Here is a 12,041-nt window from a genome sequence, read left to right as displayed (position 1 = left end):
GTGAAAAGTTATATGTGGTGTAAGTAAGGCCTAATTCTATGTCATTAGCTGTTGATTTTCTTCCTGGCTGCCAGTCGGCGGTTATTGTTCAGGCAGTAAGTGGGTGGGCATGGGGAGGTGTTGGCTCTATCTTAGGCTGGTAATTTATGGCTCCAGCTGCTGTCTCCCTCTCCCCAGGTGGACATCTTAATTCCTCAGCAGTGTGCATCTAATTAGGGGGAGAAGAACACATTTTTAAGGGAGATGCATTCTGTGAGGGGACAGCGCTCGCCTCCGATTGGACACCAGCTTCCCAGGAGGATAGATGGGTAGATACAAATCAAACATGTAGCTTAAACAAATAAATCCCTTCGATAAAATTGTCATGTTGGCAGTTTTTGTCTAAAATATGATCCCAGGCTGACAGTTTTATATGTCCAAGAGGAAAAACTTTGGAAAGTTGACCTTCAAATGATATTTTCCAGGTGAGCTGAGAGTCCTGGCCTTTCATTGAGCAGGAAAGATGAAATACGACCGGTACTATCTGTACCTGGCATGGTGGAAAAAGGACAATAAAACTAAGTGCTGTTTAGAATTCACTCTCTTGGTATCACACTCTTTGGTAAGATCAGTCAATGCAACATTACAATAATAAAGTCATGCTCACATTATTAATGCGGGATGCCCTGAAGGAGAATACTGAAAAAAGTACCTTAGCAGGTTAGTATTTACACTGTTTTTGTGTTGCCAATATGTTATCATGTAACTCCACTGTTATTTAAATTTATTTAATAATAACTGTCACAGTGTGTAAGACCCAGTTTACACAACCTTTCAAGTGAAAATGCATTGTTTTACGAAAGTTTCACTCTTAGCTGGCAAACTAAAAAACTATTGTTGAAAACAATGTAGTTACCGTGTTGGGCCACTAGTAGGTGCCGTACTTTCTGCACACACATGCACAGAGAACAATATGCTATGAACACGAACGGCGGGAATACACAGACGTTGTGTGACCAGACGATAGAGTTGCATTGTTCTTACTGGTGACTGCGTATACAGACACGCAAAGCGCTTTGAAACATGTGTGTTTTCACTTGAAAGCGTTGCTGAAGCAAATGGGCCCGTAGACATTTTCATCACGTATTCTCTGCGCCACAACAAAGAAAAACTCCAAAGTTTAGATTTAATCGGGGCCTCGGTGCTGTTGGTGGAGGAGGGATAACGGTTCAGGAGCTGTTGCTCAAGGGGAGCTCATAATTTCCTCCCACCCCTTCAGGGCCTCCATTTGGCCAGGGGCAACCCTGGCCCCGAGAAACACATCAGTCTGAAGAGAAACTCTGCAGCAGGTATGACTTCAGCGTTGCGTGTTTGGGTGCAACAAAAAGTGAAGAGAAAGAAGGAGCCATGAAGGACATTTTACTGTATTTAGGACTGAGAGGTGCAAGAGATAGATAGATAGATAGATAGATAGATAGATAGATAGATAGATAGATAGATCAATATGGAGGGTGCTAAAGAGAGAATTCAGAGTCAAAGCAGCAATAATCAACATAAAAATTGGGGTCAGGGCGGCATTGAACCTTTAGAGAATTATCAGCAGCATCTGCAGCTTTGCTGGGCTTTCTGCAGCTTTACAGTGAGTCTCATCTAATTCTCAGCTGTCCCTGCCTCATCGTTTTGATTTACTCACCTTGCTCTCGCTGCTTTGTTTTCACCCACAGGAGGTTTCTGTTTTCGGCCAAGCTTAAGAAAAAAAAAAAAAAAAACAAAAAAAAAAACCCACGCTATAATCCACCGGCACAGCCAGAAATCACTTTGCGAGTGGGCACAGAGAAAATCAGGTGGGCCCACCACCAAGAGGCAGAGCACTTCAGACGAAAAATACAAAAGCATGTCAGGGAACTTGTTAAATCACAAGCAGAGGCACCTGTTTGAACAAAAACAAAACAGAAATCACCTGATGGACTTCATGGTAATACCGTGTCTAAATATTCCCAGGCACCTGCAGACGCACATCCACTGGCTGAGGGTCAGAGAAACAGCTGCAGAAGGTCCGTCCTCTGGAAGCAGCACAGAAATAAACGCACCGGCAGCACAGGATGAAAACGGCTTACCCGGGATGACTGAGGTTTTAGTCCTGTTTGCTCGGCTTCATTTTAAAGCGTCTTCGGTTTGTGAGTCACCACGGAGGAGCATTAGCGAGCAGCCGTGAGGGAGGACGCGGGCTCGGGGCTAAGTCCGCCGCCGGCGAGGAGGAAGAGCTGGCAGGGTGGCTCGGCTCTGATCTGCTCACTTTGAACACGGCGAGAAAACTACAGCTCGACAGCCGGACTGGAGAAAGAACGTTCCACCTGAAACCTGCAGGCTCTAAATACTATCATTACAGGGAAGATGTTTCATTCACAAACTGAAAAAAGACGAGAGTTATTTTTGATGGAAATTGGAAGTTATTGTTGAGTGTTCTTAGTTTTATACGGTTATGTTTTTACATGTCACATCGCCCACACAACAGACTGTCCTGCTACCCACACACACACTGGCACACACACTCGGATTATATTGAGTTAACTGTGTGTCTATTTTCTAATCAGCTTTCAACACAGAAACATAGAAAATTCCCGATATTAAGGTTTGTTTTTTTTAGTTTTATACGCTTATGTTTGTACATGTCACATCGCCCACACAACAGACTGTTTTGTTTCCAGTACACACACACACACACACACACACACACACTTGAAGAAACCTCATTAAGCATCCCTGATCTCTATTTTCTCACCAGTTATCAACACAGAAACATGGAAAATGTCCAACATTTCCTGAAACGTCTTTCATGAATGAATGAGTAAATAATGTAAACTAAATTTATTTTCACTCTCCATCAGGTGTGTGTTTGAATATAATTACAGCACATATATATTACTTTTGGAAATACCCAATATAAAGCAAAAACATTGCAAATCTTAGAGCCTATGGTGTCAGCAAATGCGTGTAGCTGTCACAGCGTTTCCCTTTCCTCTCACTTTATAAGAGTGACAGTAGTTGTTGTTGTTTGGCCTCAGGTCAGATCTAATGCTGTGTTCTTTGTCTCATGCCAATTTAGAGTTGAATGCAAGATTCCCTCATGTTTCACACACGTTGCAGAATACATGAAAACATAATTGGGTTAGTTTATTTTTCTTTTCTGACTCCAAATCTGATTAGTCCTCTTAAATAATCTGCATATGAGGTGACACTGATATCCACACCCTGGGCAGGTTGGCCATTAATGCCATTGTTATGAAATGTGCATATTAATTGCATTATTTGAAACAGCTCCACTAATTCTGAAAAATACTTCTTTGGTTCAGTTCATATAAATTTGATTTTATGTCGCTGCCATACATCTTATCCATATTTGTCAGAAATAAAAAAAAAGAAATGTGTTATTTTAATGCTTATTAAAAACTTCACAGGTGAGATGCAGATTCTAGATCTTTGTTTTTGACGTAGCTTCTTCAGAAACTCCGTTCGAAACACTCACAAAAAAAGACAGAATTCTGCCAAAGTTGTCAACATTTTATTAATCTTCAATTAAGGCAATCCATTACAAAGCATTTCACAAACCACAGTATGACGACAATATCATGTCCAACACCTGGTTTGGAAATTATTCAGCATGCAAGTCAGAGACCAAGAGAGGTATGTAAACAACCTGGGATAAAACAGGAGCAGTGGCAAGAAGAACCCATACAGTATGTGTCTCGTAGAACCAGAATGGAACGAAACCAGAGATGCAACATGCTGGAGGTGGCTGTTTTCTCCACACAACGTCCTAAAGAAACAAACGCAGCACGTGGCAGATGCACTAACCGGGTGAAATGAAGGCAGACCGTCAAACTCTCTGCCACTTTGGCACAAACATGCACGTTGTCTAAAGAGGCCAAGTTCGACAGGCGAACACACGTTGGCACTGGAATATACTCTATACGGGGCTTTTATGTACATAATTCGGGTTCAGCCTCAAAGACGATCCAAAACGATGGGACAAACATGAGAAAAACAAACCGGCTTTTGCTGAAAACATGAAAATGAATGTGCTTCTTAATTGCATAAGTATCGTCGCTGTGTGTATTTGAGTTATTTTGATTTCTATGAGGGGCTATCACTCTGGTTACCAGTCTCAAGGGGGGGACATGTGGAAGAACGAGCAAAAAAAAAAACAAACATTTAACCCAATTCGAACTCAACTTTATGGAGACGAAGTCTTCATAAAGTATGCTTGAAAACTGCTCACACATCTCTCACTCACAGGAATCTGCAGTCCAGTCACATTGCACCAGCCGACGCTGCTTTAACCAGCATCACGTTCGCCGCATGCACGTCCTCACATCCATTTTTTATGACCAATTAAAGGCATCTGACTCCATTTGAAAATTATCATTTAAAAAGGTTACTTGAAACATAAAATATCAGATATTTATAATTTCATTATATCTCAGTTGCTCATGCAGAATACCTAAATAACTGATGACAGTTAAAAATATATCTTTTATTGTAAAAGCAGTTAAAGTATATTATTTATTTCCTTTTGGACTGAATGGCTTGCTGCAGAGGTATACCAGTATTCATGAGTGTTATGCAAATAAACCTAATGGCCTCATTCCACTCGTGATGAATAAGTGAATTTGGCAGCAGATTAAACTCTGCTTTGTCTTCTGAGGGAGAAATGTCACCACTAATGAAAAATTTAAAAAGAAAGGGAGAGAAAAAAAAAAAGGCCGAATATGGATCTGGGTCTGTGACAGAGGGACCGAAATGCCTCTGGACTGAGCTTTCTGCACCATCATCGGGAGTCAACCAACAGCTGAGCGACGAACAAAGATCGTAAAGCAACATGAATTATGTAAAAGCGTGTGCTCCGAACACAAAATCAAATACAACAGGGGGTTCACATTCTCCAAGAGCGACCGGACAAACCTCCGTCGCTTCTCCGGCGTCTTTCAGTGAAACTCTTGAAGTGCAGAACAGGACTGAATTATGCACAAACAATAAGGGATCAACAATAAACCCATAAAGTCAGTTCCTAATGACACCCGCCAATGTTTACCCTTTCTTTTTTCTTTTTTTTTGTTCCTTGAGGCAATGTGATTAGCCACGGTTGAATTGTAAACAAGTCTTGACTTTGAATATAGTACAGGAAGGCTCGGCGACGCTGTTAGCTTTCACTACTTCAGAGATGTCAGAGAGGAAGCTGTAAGTATAAAAAGGACAGAAGCGAGGCGGAGACGGCGGCCGTCAGCCACTGTGGCGACAGTTTGATCATCTCCGACATTTTCTGCGCGTACATCTTAAAGACTGCTGGCAGAGCAACACCTGGGTAACTGAATTTGGATATGTTTCCATATAGTAGGCACATTCGGATCGAGATATTTTGTGACTGAGAGATACTAGTGAAAACAATGGCCTTTATACAGATAGATCGAGAACTTAGGATGTACTCAACTGGGTCACAATAGATGTAACGCTTTAAAAAACACCATCACTAAAAGGAGGACAAATGTGTGCGTGTGTGTGTGTGTGTGTATGTGTGTATCAACAAGTGGCTTGAATTAGGTCTCAAAAGAAATGTTATCCACTTGTAACTTAGGTACTTCAACAGTCTCCCAACGACTTTTAAAACTGGCTGCTGTGCATTGGTGTGAAACAAATTAAATGCAGACGTGATCAAAGTGAAAGACGGTAAACATCAGACACAACGTCCAGGCTGAACAACAGGAACAAAGATGGAGACGTCTTGTCAATTATATCACCCTAGAAAAATAATAATCTTGCGCTGTGTTGCAACATTTGTGATTGTTCAGAGTTGATTACAGGAAAAAAAAAAAAAAAAAATCACTTTGAGGAGGAAGAAAAGGCGATGATAGTTGACATCAAGCTTTTCAAAGTACATTTTGAAAGTTTCTTCAAAAGAAGCTCTGATAATAAACCACAACAAATATAACGGAAAGAAACAGAAACAGGAGAAGGAAAGAGACGTGGCAGCATTACGGACGGTGAATACAAACTCGTGTGCTTCCATTTCCCTCCTCGACTCTTCTGTAAACATACCATGTTTCTGTGACAATTCAAAGTTAAAGTCATCACATCGCTGTGACATTCCTCTCTGTTGTCATCCGCTTTAAAATAATGCTGGAAGACATACAAACATTGAACACTGCGCCAAGTCCCTTCCATTAGTTTCATTGTGGTCGGTTATTCCAAGATAACTTATTAGCATTATCACCTTTGTGCTTTTTATTTGGACAGTAATTAGTGCATTCTATTCTTAGAAATATAAGAAATTTGTATAAGACGTGGTGCTGAAAAAAAAAAAAAATCAGTATGGCATCGGCTCACAGGCTTGTACAGGGTGCAGTCAGAAGTGATCCATCGGTGGAAATGATTGATAAACTGCTGAGTAGGTTTCATCGCATGCGTCTATGTTACAGTCCATATCAAAGTAGAAATGGGGATCATTTTAAATACACAGGTCACAAAATATAGGATGGAAAACTACAGGGGGCATATATGAGTTTCAATCCCCACACCTTCAAAGGGATAAATAATTTCTCCGATAAATAAATAAATAAATAAATAGATAAATCAGTATACACATGATTTCCTAGCATCACACACATCGATTCCAAAAGGTATCACAAACATGATACGCACTGGCACGTCCTAATATATGTACGCCTTCCAACAGGCCCTCTCTACGGGTTCACTCGCTATCCATAACATCACCACTTCCACAGGTTTGACAGAGAACAATGAAAACCTCCTTCTCCAGCGGCTCTCGTCTCGGCGCCTCGGAGAAAAGACTCCAGCAGGAGTCACTCGGCTCCCGGCCGACGGCGGAGTCCTGTCATGTTCACCTCGATTAATATTTACCAAAGGGCCGTGAAAGCTCTTCCTCTCCTGGAGGTCGGTTCCCATCAGTCTTGACCCAGAACCTGTGCTGTGGGCGTGGCGGGTGTGGCGGGCGGGGGGAGCCAGGGGGTGGGTGGGGGGGCGGGCGGGGGCTCAGACGGGGTTGGTTTGCGGGGACTCGCAGGGCGAGTAAGCCGGGGGGACCGGGTTGGGTTTGATGGCTCTGCTCTTCATGTAGGATATGAGCTGGTCGGGGATCTCGGCCAGGACGTCCTTGGCCAGCCGCGCCATGCTCAGCACGTGGTTCCCCGTGCGGTCCATGTAGTCTCTGAACGGGACAAACTGTCGGCACAAAGCAGAGGCAAACATGACCAAACCTGCTCTCCTGAAACCCACACATTTGAAGAGGAAGCTCGTCAGTTCACGTCAAGTCCAATGGGAAAACGCAAACATGGATCTCATGAGGTACGATCTTAAGGTTGGATATCTGGATCAGTAGAATCATTTCTATGATCAAAATGATCAAATACATGAACATGGTTGGATCACAAACAGTATGAAAACAATTAAAATCAACAACTAGTCAAAGAGTTTTCTGTGATTAATGGAATCAAGATGAGAATATTAATATTTTAGTGCATTATTTTTCATAGTATTATTAAAACCTCATTGTGTTTTTACATTCAAAATATTAAAGTGAAAAGTCTGAGAGGTTGGATTATTTGAAGTTTGAGTTTAAATGATGATTTTTGTTTGGTCAGAACAGGGATGTCAAACACATTTTAGCCCGGAGGTCAAATGAAGCCATACTAACCTTCAAATTTAAACTTAAGTTTTTCTTTGCTGTGGTGAAGAGCAAAGGTGATTAAATGTGTCTATTTAGTTAGTTGGGCTGGATTTTAGGCTCTTGGGGTCCGGTTTCGGCCCCCTGTCCTGATGTTTGACACCTCTGTTCTAGACTGTTGAATCTGGCTTCGGGCCGGAACAGCCGTCACGGCTTCAGCTTTGAAACGTGGCAGAGAAGCCGTCGCGTTGCCCTCTGTTGCCTCGAGATCCTCGGACTTCACTGATCAAAGCCGCAGCGACCCCGGAGGGGCCCGGGAGCCGCTGGTGCTCCCCCGCTTTCTTCGATTAGCTTGTTTGTGTGACCACTGTGCGGCTTTCTTGTCACATCATCAAAGTGTGGCGAGATGTCAAATAACTGAGAGAATCACACAAAGCGACTGACAGAGGCTGAGACTGGTCTTCGAAATGAAAAAAGTTGGAGGATTCAGGTGATTTTCAGGAAACACAGATCCTCTATTTACAAAGTTCTGCACAGCGGAAAACATTTTACACAGCTGGCTCTCTGATGCATGAACCTCTTATTGCTTCAGTGCTGATCATCCACGGCCGACGGGGTCAGAGCGTCTCCATATCTACAGCAGGTCATAATGTTATGGCCGAGCGGCGTGTCGGAACGGGGGAATCTTCAGGCTGCGTGTTCGAACCCAGCTGTGTGATTCACAGGAAGCTCGAGAGAAAAACTCTCAGGTGGAATCCACTAATTGTAAATTCTGACCTCCATCAACTGCAGGTGGTGCACAGGCTGCCAGTAAATTCCTCTGACGGTTACAAACATTCAATTACAGCACCGGCAAAGCGCTTACTGAGCAAACACCTCATATCTGTATATTCTTATAGCGTCCAGCTTGTTGGGTTTTTTTTTTAAGTCTTCCAGAGAACAGGGAAAGTCATGGACTCATCACTTTCTGTGCGAATCCCCTCACTGGAGTCTCATTGCTGAAAAGCAGCTTATTTTAAAGGCCTGGTGTGATTCTTATTGACCTTGGACACACGGAATATCTGTAGAAGCCATGATCTGTGCACACAGCATGCAGAAACATCCCGTCAGTGTGATGAATATCGAAAATATTTCTACAGCACACATTCTTAGTCATGATAAACCTTTGGGTTTATTTGAAGCATTTATTAGACAATAATAAAACCAGCTGACTACTTCTATAAAAAACATTCCAGCACTTGCAGTCATCCGACTGAATCCTGTTGAAGTGACTGTGGCTCGACTCAAGTCACAAGATATTTTGTCAAGAAAGCATAAAAACATATTTCTTAACTCGTCAAAGCGGTTAAAAATGCTTTGGCTTTAACCAAAGTATCACAGAAGCACATCTTCAACAGGAATGTGTCTTTTTTTTTTTCCTTCTTCCGTGCATGTTAGAAAGAGTTTACAAGACAAGTCTTCATCAAACAGGCCCAGAACAGCCACAGAAGATTTTAATGGAACGTAGCGCGCGGTTTCTGATAACTTGTGCAAAGTTTATTCATTTATTCATTCATGTTTAATAAATCTGTTTGGTAAATGTCACGGTATTATGCTCGCCGAGTTTCAATATTACATGTGTACCAGTAAATGGCGGCAGCAGATGAAAGATCAGGGGATCGACAAAATGATAGAAAATGGTTTTCTCTGCCTCGTGTCGGGGGAAATATTTTGCATTAAAATAAAAGAGGAACCAAAGATTGCCATCTGCTGTAGAAGAGAAGCCACTGATGAGAGCAAAAATGATACTTCTCACCTATTTTGCTTTTGGGAAATGAGTCATTTCCTTCCGAAGACAAACCGAGTGTGAAAAACAACATTGGAAACGTCTCACCTGTACAATGTCTCTCTCCGCCAGCTTCCCACGCGAAGAGATTCGGATGTCGTCACCATCCAGCTCCACCATGGCTGCAGAAGTAGAGTGTTTAATTAAATTAAAAAGCTGGCAGAATTAAAGGTTTTTATTGTCACACAGTGAGTTAATGAGTTTCTTTAGAGCTACAACAATAGTGGGTACTCCTTTGTTTCAGCTGAACAGAATAAATTGTCCCTGATACTTAAAAATAACTTGGTATTTTCCACAGGTTTCCTTTCCAGAGAGCTTCGGTTAATATTCTCACCGTCGAACTCAGCCTGGCCAACTCCAACAATGATGATAGACATGGGGAGTTTAGCTGCCTGCGTGAATAAGAAGAGTAAACAGTCAGGTCTTCCTCAAGCACAAACAGGATAAAAACACTGCAGCATGCGGAGGTCTCATCAGGGTTACATTTCCACTTATGTTCACTTTCCCACAATGCCAGAGTCACGGTGTAAAGTCAGTAACAGCCTGCATGCATGATTCCCTAGAGTCTGCAGATAAACACAATAATGAAGGAATTACACTGAGAGAAGCATCAATTATTCATGGATTCACTCTTCCTTATGGTATCATTGATGTTGTTCAGAATGCACAGAAACATTCAACAGAGAGAACGTGACGCCCTATTTTATATACATTCCATTTAAATGTGACTCATTGACACAGAGTACTTTACAGGAACTGTTTTACCGACGTAGTTCAGGAGTCACTTTCATATGGAGCTAACATCATTACAAACACACAAAACATGTTTTACTCACACTCAATGATTCACAATCAAACCCTGCGTGGTTTGCAAATACAAAACATCGTTCACAAACAAATGCATTTTTATCAGCAATTAAGAAACAAACCTATAAAATCAATACATCATGTGTCAGAAACAAATACATGTTTGACACACACAAAGAAACACATTTCTTCAATTACAAATAAATATCCTTTAAAGCTTGTGTCCGGAGTTTCCGTTCGTTTCCAATGTATGTATCATGTTTTTAACAGAGCTTAAATGTGTCAGTCTGGTTCCATACTATAATGTAATATTAGCATAAAGCAATATAAAAATTTATTTATGAGCTCCGCCTTCGTCTCATAGACCCCCATGTTATCCGAAAAAGCACCGGTCAGCTTCAGCCAATAGATTTCGAGCTTCCGCCTTGTCATGCTGTCAATCAAAGTGTGCACACAGCCAGAGAGCACGTGCACTCGCCCAGACAGAGGTGAGTTAGCTACGCAGCAGCCGCCCCGCTTACCTCGGATATATCTGTAATAACCTGATAAATATCAGTTATGTGTTTCTCTGTTGTTTTTGAATTATCTGATGGTTATGTAATGTTCCGAATCAAATTCATAAATGGTTGTTTTAATATTTTTTTATGTCATTGTGAGGTTGTGAACTGCATTAAAAAATAATTGATATTTTTTGTATTCGAAGAAAGTTTTTTTTTACGTGTGTGACAACACAGCAGGAGGGACTAGTTTGCGTCGGCGCGGAGGTTCACGGGGCGCGCGCATGGTGAATGGGAGAACGAGAGACGTGTGGGAAAAAACGGGACTTGGACACCGTATTGGAGAGCTAAATCTGGATCACATCCCAGCCAGACGGACTTTTCTTGGGCGGCCCTCGCTCATCCTGTCGGGTGGAGCAGGTTTTGTTAACGGTGCCCCGTGCTTAAAGGTGCTGTAGGCAGGATTTTGCTAGTCAATGCTAATTTTTCTGTGTTTTCTTTGGATTAAATGTCAGAGTATCCATTGATAATCCTTTAGGAGTGTAGCATAATTGCACTACTGTGAGGGCGCAGCGTTTCCATCTGTCTCTGTTCTGAGCTGAAAAGGAATCTGGAGAGCTCCAGGTATCTTTGACCAATCAGAAGAGCCCCTGAAGCTCTAACCGTGATTGGTCAAGGGGCGTTCGTCGCACGTTCTTGTGGGAGGGGCTTAACTTGTGTAAGGGCGTGATGTCAGAGAAAACAGGACAGGATTGGCTGTGCTGGGTTTCAAATCGCCATCTTAGATGGGTCAAATGGCGGAGATGCAGAATCCTGCCTACAGCACCTTTAATTGCCGTGCAGCTAGAGCTAACGAGGTTAGCTTAGCTCGCTGGAGTCCTGGGTCAGCAGGAAGGACCGAGCCCTGCAGTTGGCCGCTGGTTCTTCACCCAGAGGGAGGCCAGTCTGCCGGCAGGGGATCTACACATGTGGTAGGAATACCGTCACCTTTGAAACTGGGGGAACGATATTTATGAGCTCCAACATAAAGCACGCCAACGAACTATAAACTCAATCTAAATACAAGAGTGCACTCAGGTTCACAGAGTATAGTTTTTTTTTCATTTAAATCCCGGGTGATTGTGTTTATACTGATTGATTCATTGTCCATTCAAGGTGTTAATCTGATGTGGTTTTGAAAGAGTTCAATACAGAGTTCACGTGCAATCATTGTGGTTGTGTTATTTCTTTTGTGTATTTGGACTAAGTGAAGTGA

General features: G+C 42.2%; 1 protein-coding gene across 1 annotated transcript in view; it reads right to left on the bottom strand.

Moving 5' to 3' along the window:
* Window positions 1–7,026: 7,026 nt before the first annotated feature.
* cpne5a (copine Va) overlaps window positions 7,027–12,041 on the bottom strand; it is a 77,875-nt gene continuing 72,860 nt past the window's right edge. The window contains exons 19-21 of the mRNA XM_030118134.1: window positions 9,817–9,874; window positions 9,531–9,604; window positions 7,027–7,215 (exon numbers count right to left, since the gene is read on the bottom strand). Coding sequence (XP_029973994.1) covers window positions 7,027–7,215; window positions 9,531–9,604; window positions 9,817–9,874 — 321 coding nt within the window. The remainder of the gene's footprint in view (window positions 7,216–9,530; window positions 9,605–9,816; window positions 9,875–12,041) is intronic.

This window comes from Salarias fasciatus, chromosome 20 (assembly GCF_902148845.1).
Source record: "Salarias fasciatus chromosome 20, fSalaFa1.1, whole genome shotgun sequence".
Classification (NCBI taxonomy): Eukaryota; Metazoa; Chordata; class Actinopteri; order Blenniiformes; family Blenniidae; genus Salarias; species Salarias fasciatus.
The sequence above is the reverse complement of the archived record's forward strand: the minus strand, read 5'-3'. Positions and strand labels throughout refer to the sequence as shown.